Source organism: Gekko japonicus, unplaced genomic scaffold (assembly GCF_001447785.1).
Source record: "Gekko japonicus isolate JY-2015 unplaced genomic scaffold, Gekko_japonicus_V1.1 scaffold3901, whole genome shotgun sequence".
NCBI lineage: Eukaryota > Metazoa > Chordata > Lepidosauria > Squamata > Gekkonidae > Gekko > Gekko japonicus.
In genome coordinates this window covers 87,678-109,131 of record NW_015168777.1, presented here as the reverse complement: position 1 = coordinate 109,131, position 21,454 = coordinate 87,678, and the positions used below count along the sequence as shown (strand labels likewise).

The window sequence follows — 21,454 nt, the reverse complement described above, 5'->3', positions numbered from 1 at the left end:
TTTGCTCACAAGACTCCACAGCTTAGAGGGAGCATTGCTTGAGACCACAATACCTGTCAGAGCACCTCCCCTGCTTCGATCTACCCAGAAACTGTACTCAACCTCTGGGGCCTTCCTCCGGGTGCCGACTCCTTGAGAGGCTCAAAGGGTGACAACTAGGGGGAGGGTTTTTTGGTGGCGGTCCCCTGCCTTTGGATCAGGCTCCCAAGTGGGGCCTGCCTGGCACCAGACTTGCCATCCTTCAGGTGCCAGGTCAAGATGACTCTCTTCACAGAGACCTTCAAAGATCTTTTCAGACATTCAGGGCTGCGACATGATTAGCGAGGTGGTGCTAACTGTTCTTGTTGTTTTTACTCTTTTTTTTACTGTTTTTAATGTTTTATATTAATTCCTCTTTATTGTGTTCTACTGTTTTGTATTGTTGTAAACCACCTGGAGAGCTTTGGTTATGGGTGGTATAGAAATGTAAAATAAGTAAATAAATAAATAAAATAGCCAAGTGGCACTCAGTTATTGGTGGAGTCTGTTTGAAAAGATGCTCTAGGAGAGAGTAGTTGGGAGCATAGAATCAGAGGGGAAGAGGCACTTCAATTCTCCCTTCCTTCTGTTTCACTGCTCCACAGTTGGATTTCCCCCAACAACTGATTTTGAATTTCTACACATCTCAAAGAGATTCCTTTCACATCTCCTGCAAGAACAAAAGCACATTTGAAACAATGGGGAAGTAAAGACTGCCCGTGGAAGACTCTAAATTATGAGCAATTTGGCTCTAGATCAAGAATATAATTCTTTAATCTGATAGTGCTGCAGTGCTATGAAATAAGGAATCTGTCTTCAAACAAGGGTTAGTCTAACTAGCAAAAGAAAACATAGGTGATTCATCAAAAGTGAGTGAGCTGCAACAAGGGGAACATAAAAACAAACTGATATGATGATCTTAAAATGCTAGCAATTGGAGAGGACAGGGTTGAAATTCCCCTCCAGCTCCATTTTCCCAACCTGAAAAGAGCCACACAAAACTGATGTGGCCAAACACATAGTATGCCTGTGTGTCTGGCCCACAAGGCAAATATCAATTACACAGGACCATTTCAGACAAGAGAAATGGTCCACAGAAAAGGCTGATCTCCATTCCCCCTTTATTTTGATAAATATCCAAATTGGGGGCCTACACACCAGATTTGAAAAGAAAAGACTCTTAGACGCTTCAGACATGGAACTCCCAGGGTCACATGCAGTTGGTACTTAAACACAACTCTATATGATGGGGTCATAAAATAGTCATTTGTATTAGGATTTCAAAATATTGCTATTTTCAAATTTAATAACAAAACTGTAGGCCATTTGCAGTATTTTTCAGTAACCTGAACACCAGGGGAAAGGAAGGGGCATATAATTTATGAAAGTGAACTGGCTATAGTACCATAACTATGGCTCAATCAAGAAAACAATTAAATTAATAACACCCATCTTACTCTCTAAATACATGTAAGCTATGTTGCACAAAGCAAGGAATAGTATTTTATACAGATCACAAGTAAGCAGTATGTAGTACTTTCAAACTACCTGAGAAACCTAGATTTGCATAATACTGCCACTCAAATTTTCTTTTTCTTTTCTTTTGTCCCATCAATTCACAATTGACCTATGGTGACCCAAAGGGTTTTCAAAGCAAGATACATTCAGAGATAGTTTCCCATTGCCTGTTACTGCAAATTTCTACAGAATCCGGAAAATAGCTCCTTTTCTGCATTGGTGCCTAGATCTAATAAAGCTCTTACAACATTAGTCTATTTGTCTTGAAGAAGGCCCATTAAACATTTTTCTCCAGGCATCCTTGAACTCTTGATTCCTCATGCAATATATGACTGGGTTAAGAAGTGGTGTTACAACTGTATAGACAACAGACACAAGCTTGTTGGCGTTAACATTGGTGAGAGCCCTTGGTCGAACATAGATGAAAATGGTGGCAGCAAAGTAAACGGTGACTACAAAAAGATGTGAGGCACAGGTAGAAAATGCCTTTTGCTTCCCTTTGGCTGAAGGAATGCGCAAGACAGTAGAGATAATGCAGATATAAGAGGTGATTGTCACAATGAGTGGGCCAATGATAATGAGCAAGGCCAGCAGGAAGTCAATGAGTTCAGCCAATGACAAAGCAGTACAAGCTAGATTGAGAAGTGGGGAGACATCACAGAAGAAGTGGTTGACAATATTGGGTCCACAGTAACTCAAGCGTGAGATGAAGAAGGTCTTTCCTGTGGCTACCAAAAAACCACTCAGCCATGAACCAGCTGCTAAACGGATACAGAATTCTTGACTCATTATGGTGGGATAACGCAAAGGGCTACAGATGGCAACATAACGGTCATAGGCCATAACTGTTAGGAGGGCACACTCTGTGCATGCCAGAGCCAGAAAGAAGTAGAGCTGGGCCATGCAGCCTGCGAAGGAAATGTCCATCTTCTGTGTAGCAAAGCCTGAAAGCATCTTGGGGACAGTGACTGAGACATACCAGATCTCCAGGAAAGAAAGATTTCCCAAGAATATATACATAGGTTTATGAAGCTTGATATTCACACAGATTAGTACAATGACAATCAAATTCTCCATTACTGTCAGGGTGTAGGCAACCAGAAAAACTGTGAAAAGAGAGTGCTGTAGTTTTAGACTTCCTGGAAACCCCACCAGAATGAATTCTGTCACATGTGACTGGTTTGCCAGTTGCATTTTGGATAACTTACTGATGATTCATAACTGAAAAGAATATTCAAAGTGAAGATATTATGAATTCTGTCCATATTTAATGTTCAAAATCAAGCAACATTCAGACTCAAATACTACATAGAAGTAGGACCAATTGTATGTTTATGAAAAAAAACCAAGTTCTCGTAATGTCTCATCATTTTTTGAAGGGGAAAATCATATAAATTAGTCCTACACTGAAAGGTGATTGAAGAACTGTGTAAGCACAAAGTAATTAGGTTTCAGTGTTTTCCCAACCCAGATTCCTCCACAAATGTTGGAGTTCCAAATTGCTCCTCTTGTTTCTGGAGTGGAACACTTTAGGAATCCCAACTGTTCTGCTTCTGTACAGAGCACTTTGCAGTTTCCTATAGATTTCATGATTCCAATATTTTCTCCATCCATCTGTCTGTCCGTCCATCTATCCATACATCCACCCACCCACTCATCTGTCACTGTCTGTCTTTCTACAAAAGAGTAATTAATATTTTCTGTGGCATTTTATGAATGCACATGTACCCATGGATGAACAAATAAAAAATGCAAAACCAATGTTCATGCTATTGCATCAACAATTGCTTTCGATACTGTCTCTGCATGGAGTTTTACAAATATGCAGGAGTACATATACATATCTGGAAAATGATTCATCTTGTGCACGGTTTTATTGTTATTCAAAGCCTTTGTACTCCTTGTACAGATTACAACATCGCCCTCCTGGCATGGTATGCCTTCTTCACACCCTTTTTGAGAATAATCTATGAATACAAGACTCATGCTGGAGAAGCCCATATACCTCCCATTGTTGAGCCTGGCCCCACCACCACCTCCAGTCCCCACCACCTATCACTGAGCCTTGCTGCAGGCATCCTCATTTGCCACACCTGGGCCACAGGACTGGGCCACAGGGCCCAGAACAGGAGCCAGCATCCTCCTCTGCTGTGGCTGGGTTCACAGCCATTGCTGACATCATCCTCCACTGTGCCCAGATTTGAACAGGTTGCTGAGCTGAAGCAGCTCCCTAAGTGCATTGTGTGTGCAGGAACAGACAACACAACTGAATTTAGAGGGAATTTAACCCCTCTCTATATATTTTAGTTTTGACTTAATATTGCAAACTGGAGGAATCCCCCAAGTTTGCAGGAAAATCTTTTTCTCATCAGTGTGGCCCTGATACACAGATTTAGGTATCCACAGATGGGGGTCACTCTTTACTATTAGTATATAGATATGCCACTCTGAAGCTAGACTTCTTCCCCACCTCTGGGTTGGGGAGGAAGATTTTATTATTCCAAATTCTTGGTACTTTGGCCTCTTTGTCCATGCTCATGAGACAGCATGAGCTGCTCTTATTTTGGAAATGGCATAATCAGCAGGCCCCCAGTTTCTACAGTGTGAAGGGTACAGACATATAACTGCTTCTTGGGTGTTCTGTGGAAAGTGAATATGGCAGGGTGGCAGACTCTTTGACCATCTTATGGCCCTAACCAATGCCCAGATTTGTCTGGAAGTTCTCGATAGAGTAACAGACTGATCCGAAGTCCAATAACTGTGATCAAGAGCAACACATAACCACAACATGGTATAAAATGGCTACTAGTACATATGGAAGAATAAGGAAGGGGGAAAGGGAGCAAGAGCAAAATGGTGAAAAGGATTACAGAGGAAAACATACATTGAGAGAAAACAAGAAAAGGAATAACACAAGGCAACAGATATTGGAATCAACTGAGATGTCCAAGATTGGAAAGAATCAATTGTTTAAAGTTAGAAAAGAAATTACAGGAACTAAATGAGAATGAATGATATTTACTCATTCTGGCATAATGGCTAGTGGGAATCTCACCTCAGCCATGAAGTTCACTGGAAGACCTTGGACCAGTCACTACCGATTATCCTAATTTTCCCCCCAAGGTTTGCTGTGAGAATAAAATAGAGGAGAAAAATGGGATTCTAAAAAATGATAGACAGATTAATGTGAGTGGTGACATAGACATTTTTTGTGGTGTGTGAGTTAACAACCATGCTTGTGTTGAAGAAAAGGAGCACCTAATTCTCTAGGAAATACTTAGCATGAACTCCATTAATAATAATAACAACAATAACAACAACAACAACAACAATAACAACAATAATAGTAATAGTAATAACAATAATAATACAAAAGAAGCATATTCACATACTGTGCTCAAAAGGTAACAACATATAATGGCCACCCCACTGACTGAAAAGCAAACAAAACAACCCAGCATTCACTTTAAATTCGGTTAGCTGGCACTTTTATTAGATCAATCAAGACTGACCTGAAAGTGCAACTAAACTTGGGAGGGGGTGGTGGAGCTCATTAATGTCTGTGCAACTGATTAACAAGATATTTGAAAATATATGAATATTTAAAAACACTGAAAAAACATCAATCCAATATGGTATGAGTGTAAGAAACCACTGTAAAAAGCAAGTTGATTAAAACCCGGCAACAGAAATCTTTCAGTAAAACTTAAGATTTTTTTTTTCAGTACCCCATGAATAGGTATATGTTTATTGAGCCAAAATAAGAAACATATAAGGTAGAAGATAATCATATGACAGTTTATTGAGAGTGATGCTAGAGCACACAATTTACCCTAACAATTTAAAATATCTAGATTTCTACAAAGTCTCAGACCTATAGTCCATTTTGAAGTCAGTAATTTGATACATATGTGTGAATAATGATCACATGAAAATGTCAAGGGTGTAAAAGTGTTGATCATAATGGAAACACCATGCTCCAAGATTTTTTACAGAATTGCTCAACTGTGCCACTTCTTTCACTGAGTTGATGGCAGAATGCTCACCAGGAAAACAGCACACTTTCTCTTGTAGGAGTGAATTTAAATATTCTACCCAAATATGCAATATATTATTTTCAAATTCTAGAAATAGGGTAGCATAACAAACATACATTCTGAAAAATAGTTGATGGAGTATTAAAATAATTTTAATGGATCTACATTTGATGTATCTAGCTATAAAAGTAGTTAATTGGTTGCTGATCACAAAAGCAGCACAATCAGATAATTCACTTATTCTTCCCCAGGTACACAGATTAATCTGACTTTCTAAACTGACTAAAAGAAAATGAGACGCCTGTTCCACACACCCCAAAAACCTTATGAGGATTGAATATATTCTAAATTGACCAAAAAGAAAATGGGACCCCTGCATCGAATACACCAAATTCCTTACAAGGACTGAATACATTCTGGGAGGCTTGGAACTTTGAGATTTCTAGGATTAAAGGAGAAAGGGGGGGAATGTTCTAAAGAATATATTTATCCAACTCCCCAATTTTTAAATTATATATAAAAGGAATAGGTTTAAAAGGAATAAAATAAGCATTGCTTCAAAGCAGAGGTTCTTACCAAGGACCAAACCCATTACAAATCTTTGGTGACACTGAGGTTGCATTTTACTTACCTGGGTGATGAAATCACAGACAGTTGCTCACTTCCAAAAGATTGACTCAGAAACAGAAAGGTGACAAAGTATGGACAGGAAAAAACAAGCAAAAAGGAGAAATGAGGTATGCTACAGATGAAGAATAACACCCTTACACTGGGTGAAGAGCATTGTTGCAGGTGGATGGTTGCATATAACAACATGAGAGACAGATATATATGGCTGTGAATCGCACCCTGCATTTGGAGATGTGCCAATTAGACAGCAATAAGAAACTTTTAAAATGAACTTTTCTTGGCCTCCACTTATTTTCTCCTTCCTTCTTTTGTCTTACATCTGCTGAAGCAAACTTCTCCCACCGCAGCACACAATTTGATTCATCCTGCCAAAATGAGCCATATATATATAATGCTTTCAATATATTTATATAAACAAATGGGAGTTACTGCCCTGTTACGTGTGTGTACACGTATAGCAAATGTGCAAAGGATAGAGCAAAAAGAAAGAGACACACAAACATACACATACATGCACACAAAAAAGAATGAAAAGCAACCAAGAATGAGAGGTCTCAAATTGGGAATCCCAACCATCTTCTCTGTTTGAAACTACCTTCACCTCATACATCTCTTGTAATGACAAGCCTTATGCCTGCCTGACACACACATGACTGTGTTCTGAAGAACAGATGGCTGAGGCAGCACCTGTGTTTCATACACATAGAGGGCTATGTGTTAATACCATTTTGTGAGCTTGCAATACAGCATATACAATCATTAAACATGCATCAGTGGACATTGTTATCATTCATAATTATGCCTCCTCCATACTGAAGGCTCAGAAGTAATGATGAAAAAAGTGGTCTCTGCTGGAAGGTTGCCTGGCTTTACATATCTTGGGGGACTTGTGGCTGCTGGAAAATGTCAATTAGAGCTATGTATTCCATGCTAGGAGGAACTGAATGTGTTCCTACACCCATCTCTTACTGGAAGAAAAAGGCATAAGAGTGTGTCTACTTCTGCCTGGTATCTTGCTTATGGTTGATTCACATGAAGATGTTTTAATTTTTAATGTTATTTTATTAACAATTTTTTTAAAAAATAATGTTGTTACCTGCCCTGAGCCCTCTTCTGGGAAGGACAGGCTATAAATATGAAGAAATAAATAAATAAACAAATAACATCCATCTGTTACAAAGTGTCCCATTCTTCCTCCAAGGATCTCTGAAGAGCATATACATTTATTCTGTCCGCCATGTTGTCCTCATGACAAATGTGTGAGATAGGTTACATTGGAAGACATTGGGCAATTGTCACCTATTGAACTTCTTGGCTGAATAGGGATCTGAAGACATAACTCCCTAGTCCTCCTAGCCCAAATCTCTGATCACCACACCATACTAGCTTTTGTATAAGGTGGCCACGTTTTCTAATGTGAAATAAACTGGCAGAGATTAGGCCACCTCTGATCTCATCACTGACTTTCTTCTATTCTGTAGAGTATGGAGGCAACATCAGGGGAGACCTAAGTCTCTATTTTCTGCTTGTTAGTCACTGTGTGAAAAAGGATGCTGGAGTAGTGGGAGCACTGGTCTAATCTAGCAGTGCTCTTCTTATGTGCCATAATCCTCTGCAGTGTTTATTCAAAGGACTCCAGCAATGTCTGGTCACTGGCTGGTTGTGTAGTGGGGAACCTGCTCTATCACGCAGCAGAGAAGGAGGTACAAATGAAAAGAGGACTGAATAGCCAGATGCCACTTGTCACAAACCTCTGTTTCTGAACCTCCAATCTCATTGGGGTAGAAACCTTAAAAATGAAGGTAAACTCTTGGTTTAGGATGTCAAGGAAGAGGAAACAGGTTACACAGCAAGGGAGTGCGTCAAATAAGCTTGCCATATCTGGCTTGAAAAATTCCTGAAGATTTGAGGATAGAACATGAGGAAGGTGTGTTTTGCGAGGGGAAAGATCTTAGCAGAGTATAATGGCATATAATCTACCCTCCAAAGCAGCCAGTTTCTCCAATGGAACTGATGTCTGTCATCTGGAGTTCACTTGTAACCCAGGGAGATATCCAATCAATGTTGTTGCAGGATTAATTTCCATGAAGTCTGTACTAGATTGTCTTATCAGATCTCAAAGGCTAAAGAAGATCGGTCTTGGTCAATATTTGTATGGGAGTCCAACCCAGGAATACTAGGGCTGTGATGTGGAGGCAGGCAATGGAAAACCACCTCTGAACATCTTTTGCCTTGAAAACCATACAAGGTCACCATAAATCGACTGTGACTTGATTACAAACCCCCACCTGAATGCCCAGTTCTCACTGAAGTGGTTAACGTGCACCTGGAGCAACTCACTTCAGGTAGTGACTCATATTCTTAAATACATTAAAAAGTACCCTGAATCAGAAATGTAGACACAATAGGAAGAGAGTTTGCAATTTTTGGAAATGGTACTCTCCAATCACAGGCTGAGCAACTGAGTAATGATCTTAATGCTATCCATGAATCCTATGATCATTTAATCAATGCATTTAAAAGAAATCCAGCTTGTGTTTGAGCAGTATGCATGGTTGGAAGACACATGACACAGCCACCTTGCTGAAGATAAGAGATCTTGGTGTACAACAGGCAATTTCTTTAGAATCCTACGTAACCTAACTTGAGTTGCATTATAGATGAAAAAAGGAAATAATAGTGCAAAAAAGAAGGCATTTTATGTGTGTGCGTGCGCACATGTGTATGTGTGTCAAGTCACCCAGTGTTTACTGCCTGTGGTTGCTGTCTGACTTAGGGATGGCAGCCTCCAGGTGGGACTTGCTGATCTCCCCAAATTACAATTGAATTGCAGACAACAGAGATCTGCCCCAAGATAATGGCTGGAGGGTGGGCTCCATGACATTATACCCATTTGAGGTCTTTCCCCTCCCCAAACCCTCCTCTCCCCAAATTCCACACCAAAATCTCCAGAAATATCCAAAGACGGTCTTCGGAAACCAACTGGATTTCCCTCCAACAGCTGGATGTGAAACCCTTCAACATCCAAAAGTGACGTTGATGCCTCACTTCAAAAAGGATGTGGACAGAATGGAGCAGTGAAGAGGAGAGCAACAAGGATGATCCAAGGGGCCTGGAGACCAAGCCAGATGAGGAAAGGCTGAGGGACTTTGGAATGTTCCGTCTGGAAAAGAGAAGGCTGAGGGGGGACATGACTGTTCTCTTTGAAGGGCTTTCACTTAGAGGAGGGCAGGAAACTGTTGGCAGCAGAGGATAGGACTTGAATAATGGATTTAAATTAAGGGTGGGAAGGCTCCAGCTGGATATTAGGGGGAAAAAATTGACAGTAAGAGCTGTTCAACAGTGGAATCAGCTGCCAAGGGAGGTGGTGAGCTCCCCTTCACTAGCAGGCTTTAAACAGCAGCTGGACAGGGATGCTGTCAGGGATGCTGTAGGCTGATTGGACTAGATGGCCTGTTTGGCCCTTCCACCACTGTGATTCTCTGACTCTTGATTCCTGCCATATCTCCTGAAAAGACCAATACACATTTGAAACCACGTGGAAGGAAAGACTGACTGAAAATGATATGGCCTAGATCAATACTGAGGGATAGCGTTTTACACTAATAGTCCTGCAGTGCTGTGAAATAAGGAGCCTTTCTTCAAACAAGGTCTGTCCTTAATAGCAAGGGAAAATACAGCCTATTCATTTCCATTTATTTATTTATTTATTTATTAAAACAGTTTAACCCACTTTTTTACTTGGTTCAAGCTGGCTTACAAAAATAATTAAAACTACATTAAAAGTGCGTAAGCTGCAATAAAGGGAACACAAACAGAAACTGATACAGCAAGGGAAAATACAGCCTATTCATTTCCAATTATTTATTTATTTATGAAAACAGTTTAACCCACTTTTTCTCTTGGTTCAAGCTGGCTTACAATAATAATTAAAACTACATTAAAAGTGAGTAACCTGCAATAAAGGGAACACAAAGAGAAACTGATACGATGATTACAAAATGCTAGCGACTGGAGGGGACAGGGTTCAAACTGCCATCCTGCACCATTTTCCCAAACTGAAAGGGCCTCGTGGAGCTGCATAAAATTCCAGGCACCAGACATATAGGCCGAATCTGCATTGGTCTTTCCCACTGGTGTCCCAGCCATTTGACTCCATCTTCAAAAAAAAGTGTCTACATTTGGTATCGTTTTCACACCTCAACAGTGCTAGCGTACTTTTGCATGTCCACATATGTTTACTGTCCTTTCGGGGTGGCTTCACTGTCATTGCACCTCCACACTGCTTTAAAAGAATCTTCTCCAAATGACATTCAAACAAAAATAGAGAAAGACGGCATCACAGCAGCACGAAATGATTTAAAAATGCAAATGCAGATTCGACCATAGTGTATCTGTGTCCTTGACCCACAAGGCAAATAGCAGTTATATGGGGCCATTTCAGATAGGGAAAATGGTCCATGGAAAACCCCCTGTATTGGGCTAATGATCCAAATCGGGGCCTAGACACCTGATTCGAAAGAAAGGAAGCCTGGGAGCTTCGGACATGGAATTTCAGGGTCACATGCACTTGGGCCCTTTCTCTATTTTTCAAAGCCATTACTATTCCAATACTTTAAACATAATATAAATTAAAAAATGACAGTATGTGGTGGGATCAAAAATTATCATTTACATTATTATTTCAAATTATTACAATTTCAATTTTTTAAGTAGGCAATCTGCAATGTTTTCCAGTAACTTGAATACTAGGGGAAGGAGAGAAGTATTTCACTTATGAAAGCAAAGTGGCTGTAGTAGCATATCTATGGCTTCAATACAGAAATATAAAACAATTCCAATTTAAAGCACCCTTTTAAACCTTTAAATATCTGCAAGCTATGTTGTATACAGCATGGAATATTATACGGAGCACAAGTAAGCAGTCTTGTAGTAATTATTAAAAACGGTCTGAAAAATCTGCATTTGTGTAATACTGGCATAAAAATGTCTGTAGTATCCTGAAAATATAGCACCATTTTTGCATTGCTGCCTATCTCTCCTTATATATAAAAGACTTTTTGTGTCCCACTTTCCTCAACGTTCCACATGCTCCCACAGCCTTTCGCCCGCTCGGCTGCCCATCTGAGACTCCCAATACCCTGGCTGCATTGCCTCACTGCATTTGCTCGGCCCCGCCCACAGAGCCAGCAGCCAGCGTATCACTCTCAGTCTGGAGGGAGCCGCCAAAGAGGATGGATGCTCTGCCGAAGGAGCAGCAAACTCTCCACAGGGAAGAAGCAGGCAGACCTAGCAAGTGGCAGCAAGCAGGGGAAACACTCACCTTCGCTGCCCCTCACGGCCGTTCTCCCTCGATCACAAGGCCGGCGCTTTGTCAGGGCGATAGCTCAGTAGGATGTACCTCAGAGAAGACTGCTCAGCATGTTTCAAAGTCTCCCTCGCCTTCCTTCAGCAGCAGCGCCAGGGAGGGTCTGGCCTGGAGGAAACGAGCTGCGGCTCATGGAAAGCCGGAAAGCTCTATCCTGAGAAAGACACTTCTCTTGGCTCCTGTGTGGGACTAACAGTGACTAACTGTCCCCTCAGTGGCTGTTGGTAGGCAACCAACTTTTGTCAGTAAAACAACAAAGGACTTTCAGCATAACCCACTCCCCCACCAACTTTTCCGTCAGAATAAACTTAATATGGCTCTCTCTCCTTTTTGGCTTCACCATGGCTGGCTGGCTAATGAGGTGGGACAGTGACCATCAAACTATTCTCTTCAATCCCTTGCTGTGTGGCTGACTTTCCCCTAGGGTTGCCAACCTCCTTGTGGGACCTGGATATCTTCCACTGTTACAATTGATCTCCAGATGACAGAGATCAGTTCCCCTGGAGAAAATGCCTGCTTTGGAGGGTAGATCCTATGGCATTATCCCCTGCTGAGTCCTTCCATCCCTCCCAGTGCTGCCCTCCACAGGATCCAGCCCCCAAATCTCCAGGTGTTTCCCTAATCAGAGCTGGCAACTGTACTTTCTTCTCAGTGCCTGTTGCTAGGCAACCAGGTTATGTCAGTGATAGGTCCTTTCAACACCAATTTTGGCCTTTGGGAGAAAACTAATTGGAGCCAGTCCTGATAGGGTTGCCAACTCCAGGTGAGAAATTCCTGGAGATTTGAGGGATGGACCCTGGAGAGGGTGAGGTTTGAGGAGGGGTGGGACCTCAGACACGAAGAATGCCATCAACTCCACCCTCCAAGCCATCCATTTTCTCATGGGGAACCATTGTTGCCAATCTCCAGGTGGGGGACTGGAGATCACTCAGAATTACAACTGCTCTCTAGGAGGGAGGGGGACGAGATAGAAAGCTGAAGCCAGGGGGCAGATAATGGTAGGCTTGGAGGGAGATAGGGCTGGCAACTCCAGGTTGGGAAATTTCTGGAGGTTTGAGGGGTGGAGCCTGGAGAGGGTGAAGATTGAGGAGGGGTGGGACCTCAGACAGGTACAGTGCCATTGACTCCACCCTCCAAGCCAGCCATTCCATCATACAACTGCTCTTCAGATGGCAAAGATCAGTTCCCCGGGAGAAAATGGTGGACTCTGTGTCATTATCCCCTGCTGAGGTCGCCATGGCAAATTGACGCTGAGTGCCCAAACCCGGGGCACTCTTCCAGAGACTCCTTCTAGAGCTCATTGTATTTATTTCCACAGTGGGCCTTATTCCTAGTATCCAATAAAGCTCTTAGAATATTAGCCTAGTCTTGAGGAAAGCACATTAAAGGTTTTTCTGAGGGCATCCTTAAATTCTTGATTCCTCATACAATATATGACTGGGTTAAGAAGTGGTGTTACAACTGTATAGACAACAGACACAACTTTGTGGGCATTAACTGAGGTGAGAGCCCTTGGTCGGGCATAGATGAAAATGGTGGCAGCAAAGAAAATGGTGACTACAAAAAGATGTGAGGCACAGGTGGAAAATGCCTTTTGCTTCCCTTTGGCTGAAGGAATGTGCAAGACAGTAGAGATAATACAGATATAAGAAGTGATTGTCACAGTGAGTGGGCCAATGAGAATGAGCAAGGCCAGTAGGAAGTCAATGAGTTCAACCAATGACAAATCAGTACAGGCTAGATTGAGAAGTGGGGAGACATCACAGAAGAAGTGGTTGATGATATTGGGTCCACAGTAGCTCAAGCGTGAGATGAAGAAAGTCTTTCCTGTGGCTATGATAATACCACTCAGCCATGAACTGGCTGCTAAACGGATACAGAAATCTTGACTCATTATGTTGGGATAACACAAAGGGCTACAGATGGCAACATAACGGTCATAGGCCATAACTGTTAGGAGGGCACACTCTGTGCATGCCAGAGCCAGAAAGAAGTAGAGCTGGGCCATGCAGCCTGCGAAGGAAATGTCCATCTTCTGTGTAGCAAAGCCTGAAAGCATCTTGGGGACAGTGACTGAGACATACCAGATCTCCAGGAAAGAAAGATTTCCCAAGAATATATACATAGGTTTATGAAGCTTGATATTCACACAGATTAGTACAATGACAATCAAATTCTCCATTACTGTCAGGGTGTAGGCAACCAGAAAAACTGTGAAAAGAGAGTGCTGTAGTTTTAGACTTCCTGGAAACCCCACCAGAATGAATTCTGTCACATGCGTCCAGTTGTCCAGTTGCATCTTGGGTAACTTGCTAACGTTGCTGAACTGAAAGGAATTTTTAAGGAGATGTTGTGAATTCCATTCATACTGAATGTTCAAAATCAACCAACATTTAGAGTTCATTGCTATATAAAATCGAGTCCAATTATGTGCATATATAGGTAGAAAACCTGTCTGCAGAAGCCTATCTTTTTTTTTTTTTGAAGGGGAAGAGTCATGTAAATAGGGCCTGCATTGAAAGGTAGTTGAAGAGCTGGATAACTGTGTAAACCAACATAAAACAAATAGGTTTAATTTTTTTCCCTTGTATCTATCATCTACCTACATACTTACCTACCTACCTATCTTCTTTCTTTCTCTCAAGCCTATCTCTGTCTGTTTCTGTGTGTGTGTGTGTGTGTCTGTCTGTCTCTGTCTCTGTCTTTATGTCTGTCTCCCTCTCTCTCTCTCTCTCGTAATCCTGATATTTTCTATGGGATTTATAAATGCACATGTACACATGGGTGAATTAATAAAACACTGCAATAGTAAGGTTAATGCTATTACATCAGCAGTTGTTAGAAAGATTTATAAATGGGATGGGATTTATAAATGCACATGTACACATGGGTGAATTAATAAAACACTGCAATAGTAAGGTTAATGCTATTACATCAGCAGTTGTTAGAAAGATTGTTCTTGCATGAAGTTTTATAGATGCCTAGGAGTGCATATATTTATCTGTAAAATGAAAAGCATCTCAAATTGATCTTATGTATGAATGAACGAATGAATGAATGAATTTAAAACATTTATTTCCACCTTTCTTCCAGTTTATAACATTCATGTACAAGTTAACTGGAAGACCTTGGGCCAGTCACTATCTTTCAGCCTAGTCTTCCCCAATAAAACAGAGGAGGAAAATGGGATTCTTAAAAATGACAGATGAATACAAATGCAGAAATAGAAATCATTGGGGGGGGGCTGACAACCATGCTTGTTTTGCTTAAAAAGAAAAGGATCACCCAATTATTTAGAGATTACTTGGGATGTAGTCCATATAAGAAAATAATACTAGGGATATGAAAAAGAAACATATTCACATACTGGCCTCAAAAGGTTACATATAATGCCACACCACTGACTGAAAAGCAAAAAAAAAAAAAACAAAACAAAAACAAACAAAAAACACACACACCAACCCAGCATTCACATAAAATTCAGTTACTTAGCCCTACTATTAGATCAATCAAGACTGATCTAAAAGTGCAAAAACCTGGGAGGGGGCTTATTAATGTTTGTAAAAGAGATTAGCAAGATCCTTGAATATATGATGATTTAAGAAACAGAGAAAAACACTGATACAATAGGCTATAAGTATAAGAAAGCACTGTAAAATGTTGATTAAAAATAGACTGAGAAATATTTATGTAAAACATAAGTAAAATTGTTTCAGTAACCCAAAAATGCAGAAACAGAGAACAAGGACAGTCATGGGTGGAGAAACCTCAACCTTCAGCTCCCCCGATTTCCCTCATTTCTTCTTTATCTCAAAAAACAAGGATCCAGAAGATGTGGGGGAAATTGAAGAGGGGGGGGGGCTGTGGGTCAAAATGTGGCCACACAGCAAATAGTATGAAATTGACCAATGCAAGAGGGGAAAACAGAAGAGCGAGGGCACCACAGCTGCTTGTGGGGAATTGGTCCTCTTGTACAATTCACAGAGGAAGACACAATGTATTAACATTGTAACAAAGATATGGAAAATATAAAATGGAAGGGACAGGAGCTCTCTTGAAAATTGGCTGATTAAAAGGCATTTCCTAGAAAAGTAAAGAAGGGTAATTTAACAGTCTGAGGCTGTTAATTAGACACCAGATCTTTTTTTTTCCTAACAAAAAATTTGGGAAGGTACCAAAAGCAAAGAAACAAAGGTTGCCCATGCTATGTGTAACTATTCGGAGGAATGGAATAGTGGAAGCTTTGTAAAAATTAGACTGGCTCAAAAAAGGGAATTTTAAAACATGAGTAAGTGGATGTTTATTGAGCCAAAATAAAAAACAAAAATGTAGAAAATTGCCATATGGCAATTTATTGAGTATTGCTGGAGCACAAATTGACCCTAACATGTTATAACACCCAAATTCCTTCAGAATATAATCAGTTTTGATGTCAGTGATTTGATACATCATGTTTCAATATTGCTCAGCCAACAATGTCAGCGGTGTAAAAGTGGTGATCATAATGAAAAAACCATTGCCCAAGATTTTTTTTTTACAGAATCTGTTATCTGGGCTAAACTTCTCCCAACAAATTCACTACAGAATGTTCATGAACAAAACAGCACACTTTCTTTTGCAGCAGTCAAATTTAAAAATTCTACCTAAATATGCAGTAAGTTATTTTCATATTCTGAGAACAGGGCATCATAACGTAAAAATCATATATTCTGAAAATAGTTGATGGAATATTAACAATTGCTATAAAATACTATTTGATGTATATGGTCAAAAGATGATGGATATAATAGGAATAGTATGATGCAAATAACCTAGCCACTATTTTTTTTTTTAAAAAAAACACCCTGATATACTTTTGCTGTATCCAGCTATAAAAGTAATTAATTTGTTGCCGATCACAAATGCAGCATAATCAGGTCATTCCCTTATCACCACTCAAGTATACAGAGTAATCCTGGTTTCTAAATTGACCAAAAGAAAATGGGACCATCACTCCCATGGAAGCATGGAATTTTGAGATCTGTTGAATAAAGGGGGGAGGGAGTTGGTTGGGACAAAGAATGTCTTTGTCCAACTCATTTCCTTCCCATTTTAAAATACATGTAAAAGAAACAGAATTGCAAAGAATAAAATAAGCATTGATTCAAAGCAGAGATTATCAATGATGAAAACTCTGCAGTACTAAATGATAATATGTTTCTGGGAAAGGGGGTAGGAAGAAGAAGAAAATAACTGAACTAGTGATGTAGTAGGATGGGTACTGTGGGAACAGGGTCTAAGTAAATAATCCATGATTGTCCATGTTACAAATCTTTGGTGATACAAAGACTGCCGTTTACTTACCTAGGTGATGAAATCACAAAAGATTGCTCACTTCCAAAAGTTGACTCAGAAAGGGAAAGTCGACAAGGTATGGACAGAAAAACAAAGACAAAAAAAAGGGGGAGAGAGAGAAATGATATATGCCACAGATGGAGAATAACACCATTACTCTGGAAGAGGACTGTTGTTGAAGTTGGATGGGTGTATATGAGAACAGCAGAGATGGATATATATAGCTGTGAATCACACCCTTGCTTTCAAAGATGTGTCAATTACACAAGGTCAGGAATGTTTTTAATGAACTTTTATTGGCCTCCACTTCTTTTCTCCTTCCTTCTTTTGGCATACATCTACTGAATTCTACTACCACCAGAGCATATACTGACAATTGTCCTGCAAACGCAGCCAAATATATATATAAAATTACAGAAATTGTTCCCCTAGTGCTCTCAGTATGTGTGCACTGCAAATGTGCACGAGGTAGTATAGAAAGAAGGGTGATAAATGTCACACACACACCCGTACCAAACAAAATGAACAGCAACCAGAAGCAAGGAGTCTCAAACTGGGAACCCTGGCCATTAGATCCACAGTGTACTCCTGTGCAGAGTTACTCCAGTCTAAATCAATTAAAATCAATTGGTTTAAACTGGAATACTTTGGAAGAGGATTGCACAGCCCCTTTGATGGCTCACTTAAAGATATTTGATGTCAGCTCCATAATACAGATTGTCAGAAGGAAGTGTTCTAGTGCATTTACTCAACAGTTACCTAATGAGGTTTCACTTGGCCATATAACTCTACTCTGACCAGCCTCAGTTTGAACCATTTGTCTAACTAAATAAAGAACACAAAGGAAATAAAGAACACACTTTTCTCTTGCTGACTGTTAATGTATCTTCGGTGTTCCAGTCTAGCTTCACTTCATATATTTCTTGTAATGACAGGCCTTCTATCTACTTGACTCAGTCATGGCTGTGCTGTGAAGGACAGCCAGCTCTGACAACATCTAAGTGTCCTATGAACATATAAGCCTATTCTCACACCATTTTGTGAGAAAGAAATTGTAGTCTCTGTACAATCATGAAAAATGCTTTTGTGGCTGCTGCTGTAAAATGACAACTAGGGCCATTTATTCCATGCTAGGAGGAACAACTCCTTTTCTTAGTGGCAAGAAAAGTGTTTCTGCTTTGGCCTGGTACCTTGCTTATGGCTGATTCACAAACTTATCTATTACAAGTTATCCTATTCTTCCTCCAAGGAGCTCTGAAGAGCATATATGTTTGTTCTATCCTCCATGTTGTCCAAACAACAGCCCTGTGAGATAGGTTAAGTTGGGAGACACCACTCAATTGTGACCCGTTAAGCTTCATGGCCAAATTCCCTCGTGTGAACGGGGCCGAATCATATATTTCTTGTAATGACAGGCGTTCTATCTACTTGACTCAGACATGGCTGTGCTGTGAAGGACAACCATCTCTGACAACATCTAATGTCCTATGAACATATAAGCCTATTCTCACACCATTTTGTGAGAAAGAAATTGTAGTCTCTTTACAATCATGAAAAATGCTTTTGTGGCTGCTGCTGTAAAATGACAACTAGGGCCATTTATTCCATGCTAGGAGGAACAACTCCTTTTCTTAGTGGCAAGAAAAGTGTTTCTGCTTTGGCCTGGTACCTTGCTTATGGCTGATTCACAAACTTATCTATTACAAGTTATCCTATTCTTCCTCCAAGGAGCTCTGAAGAGCATATATGTTTGTTCTATCCTCCATGTTGTCCAAACAACAGCCCTGTGAGATAGGTTAAGTTGGGAGACACCACTCAATTGTGACCCGTTAAGCTTCATGGCTGAATAGGGATTTGAAGAACTAACTCCCTAGTCTCAACCCAGAATTGGGAACCCTAGGAGCAATTCAGACTTCAGATATACTCATATTCTTGAATACAAAAATGTTATCCTGAATCAGAAAATTTGATGCCATGGAAAAAAAGAGGCTAGCCTAGTTGGAAGTGGTATTTTCCAGTCAGCTTAGTAAGGACTGGAAAGGACTATAACCTGAGCACCTTATTAAGGACCTTCATCAGATCCATGAATCCTACGATAAATTAATGGATGCATTTATAGAAATCCAGTTAGCAAATTTGTGGTTGAGCAGAAAATGTGGTTGGAAGGCAGATAACAATGCAACCTTGCTGAAGATAAGTGGTTTTGGCCTAGGATAGGAAATCTCCTATGTAAGCTATTCTGAGTTGCATAATGGAAGAAAAATGTTGGGAGACACCACTCAATTGTGACCCGTTAAGCTTCATGGCTGAATAGGGATTTGAAGAACTAACTCCTTAGTCTCAACCCAGAGTAAGAACCTTCATCAGATCCATGAATCCTATGACCAATTAATGGATGCATTAATGTGCTAACTGGATTTATAGAAATCCAGTTAGCACATTTGTGATTGAGCAGAAAATGTGGGTGGAAGGCAGATAACACAGCAACCTTGCTGAAGATAAGTAGTTTTGGCTGCAAAGCTCTGGGCAGCCAAGGTGAACAGGTCAAGTACAGAAGCCTACAGAGCCTTGTTAACAACAAGGGCAACAAGATGATCTCTAGATTCCTTGTAAATTGCCCCTCTCTGAATTTTTTACTGCATCCATGTAGCTCTAGGACTGATTTCACAGTGTCAAATTTCCCTGCACCTTCACCTCTGTTCTTCTGTGGCTTTCCCTGGTTTCCATAGATGATTTTGCCCTTCCAAGCATTAAAAACACACATTCCCCCCTCTTGCCGCGCGGCATCCAAATCCCCTATTTCCAGGAAGTTTTTGTAAGCATTGGACCTGCATCAATCTAGTGAGGAAATCTTTCTCATCTGATGTTTTTTCAACCTGAAGTCCACCCTCTCCTCCCTTCCGCATTTGCATGTCCCACTCTCCAATCTGACGTTACTGAGGAACAATTTCTTGTTAATTAAGTTATTCTTTCACAATTACAGGACAGATATTTGCAAAGCTCTGGGCAGCCAAGGTGAACATGTCAAGTACAGAAGCCTCCAGAGCCTTGTTAACAAGGGCAACTCGATCATCTCTGGATTCCTTGTAAATTGCCTCTCTCTGAATTCTTTACTGCAACCGTGTAGCTCTTGGACTGATTTCATAGTGACAAATTTCCCTGCACCTTCACTTCTGTTCTTCTGTGGCTTTCCCTAGTTTCCATAGATGATTTTGCCCTCCCAGGCATTAAAAACACACATTCCCCCCTCTTGCCATGCAGCACCCAAATGCCCTGTTTCCAGGAAGTTTTTGTAATCTCAGCATTGAATCTGCATCAACCTAGTGGGGAAATCTTTCTCATCTGATATTTTTTCAGCCCAAAGTCCATCCTCTCCTCCCCTCCGCATTTGCATGTCCCACTCTCCAATCCCACGTTACTGAGGAACAGTTTCTTGTTAATTGTTATTCTTTCAATTTCTTTTATGTTTTTTTAAGTCAAAGGCAATCATTTGAGTATGCTACTTATATTGTGTTCTAACATTAGTTCTCCCTGCACAGATTTCTCTAAAAAAGAATTCCACCTTTTACTGTGAAGAACACTGCACAGACTGATGTAATGAAGTAAATCTCTTCTGGGGAGGGGGGATTAATTTATATGCAGTCTTTCCAGAACATGTGTGATGATGATAAGCAAAGGAAATGCCCCAGGAAAGCCCCTGTTGTGTATCCAGAGAAACCACGCACATGGTCGGGTCCGCACGTGGCCATGAGAAGGGCCCAAGCTTTGCTTTCAGAGACAATAGCCTGAACAGATCCTAGTACGCACCTATCAGATGGCTAGGATCCAAGAATGGACCTATGGGACTTGGGTGCACTGTAAATTCTCCTATCATGGGTGTGGGTGTGTGTTTGGATGTGGTTTGCTACGGGGATATAAGGCAGCCTCTGGCCCGGCGACTGCATCTCAAGTTCTTCTATGCATGAATAAAGTATGAGCTGAAATCACTACGCTATGCATCAGTCTCAGTACTTTATAGCCCCTATTGTGGAAGTAGTGCTGCAGATTTGCAGCATTAAAACAGCCTTTCCTGCAGAGCTTCAGAGTGGTAAAGACATTTTAAAAAATGGACAAACAATAGAACCAAAGCTTAATTTCTTAGCAGAGAGTTCCATTCCTAGCATAGACTTGTTCCACCTTATTAACTTGATTCCCTCCCTCCTGAATCCCTCCCTCCTGATTCCAGTGGAGAAGTGACATTGTGGTGCTTCTGGAGCTCCCAGTGTATACAGTCAAATCTTCACCTTGATCCAGGAACACAGTATGAGACCAAACCTAGCTCTCAAGTGTCCCATTCTCCTTACTCAGGCTTCCTCTCATCCCTACCTCCTTTCAAAATAAATACCCACCAACTGTCCCTGGCTATTGTCTGCTTGTCCATACCTACACCATATTTACTAGTAACCCTTTCTGCATGTGAAATGTGGTAATCTTCTCCACGGGACTTACTGCCCAGGAATCCAAAAGTAGAACAAAGATGGTTTTGTTCTCTTATCTGAGGGCGAGCTTG

General features: G+C 40.7%; 2 protein-coding genes across 2 annotated transcripts; both read right to left on the bottom strand.

Moving 5' to 3' along the window:
* Window positions 1–1,785: 1,785 nt before the first annotated feature.
* Window positions 1,786–2,730, bottom strand: LOC107114246 (olfactory receptor 6B1-like). Its single transcript, XM_015415687.1, has one exon. The coding sequence runs from the start codon at window positions 2,728–2,730 to the stop codon at window positions 1,786–1,788; it is 945 nt and encodes a 314-aa protein (XP_015271173.1).
* Window positions 2,731–12,928: 10,198 nt separating this feature from the next.
* Window positions 12,929–13,870, bottom strand: LOC107114245 (olfactory receptor 6B1-like). The gene has a single exon (XM_015415686.1). It carries the CDS (start codon window positions 13,868–13,870, stop codon window positions 12,929–12,931), a length of 942 nt encoding a protein of 313 aa, XP_015271172.1.
* Window positions 13,871–21,454: the final 7,584 nt, after the last annotated feature.

Bases quoted from the DNA above. Each gene is read 5' to 3' on its own strand.
- LOC107114246 (XM_015415687.1), bottom strand. From the start codon at position 2,730: ATGCAACTGGCAAACCAGTCACATGTGACAGAATTCATTCTGGTGGGG.
- LOC107114245 (XM_015415686.1), bottom strand. From the start codon at position 13,870: ATGCAACTGGACAACTGGACGCATGTGACAGAATTCATTCTGGTGGGG.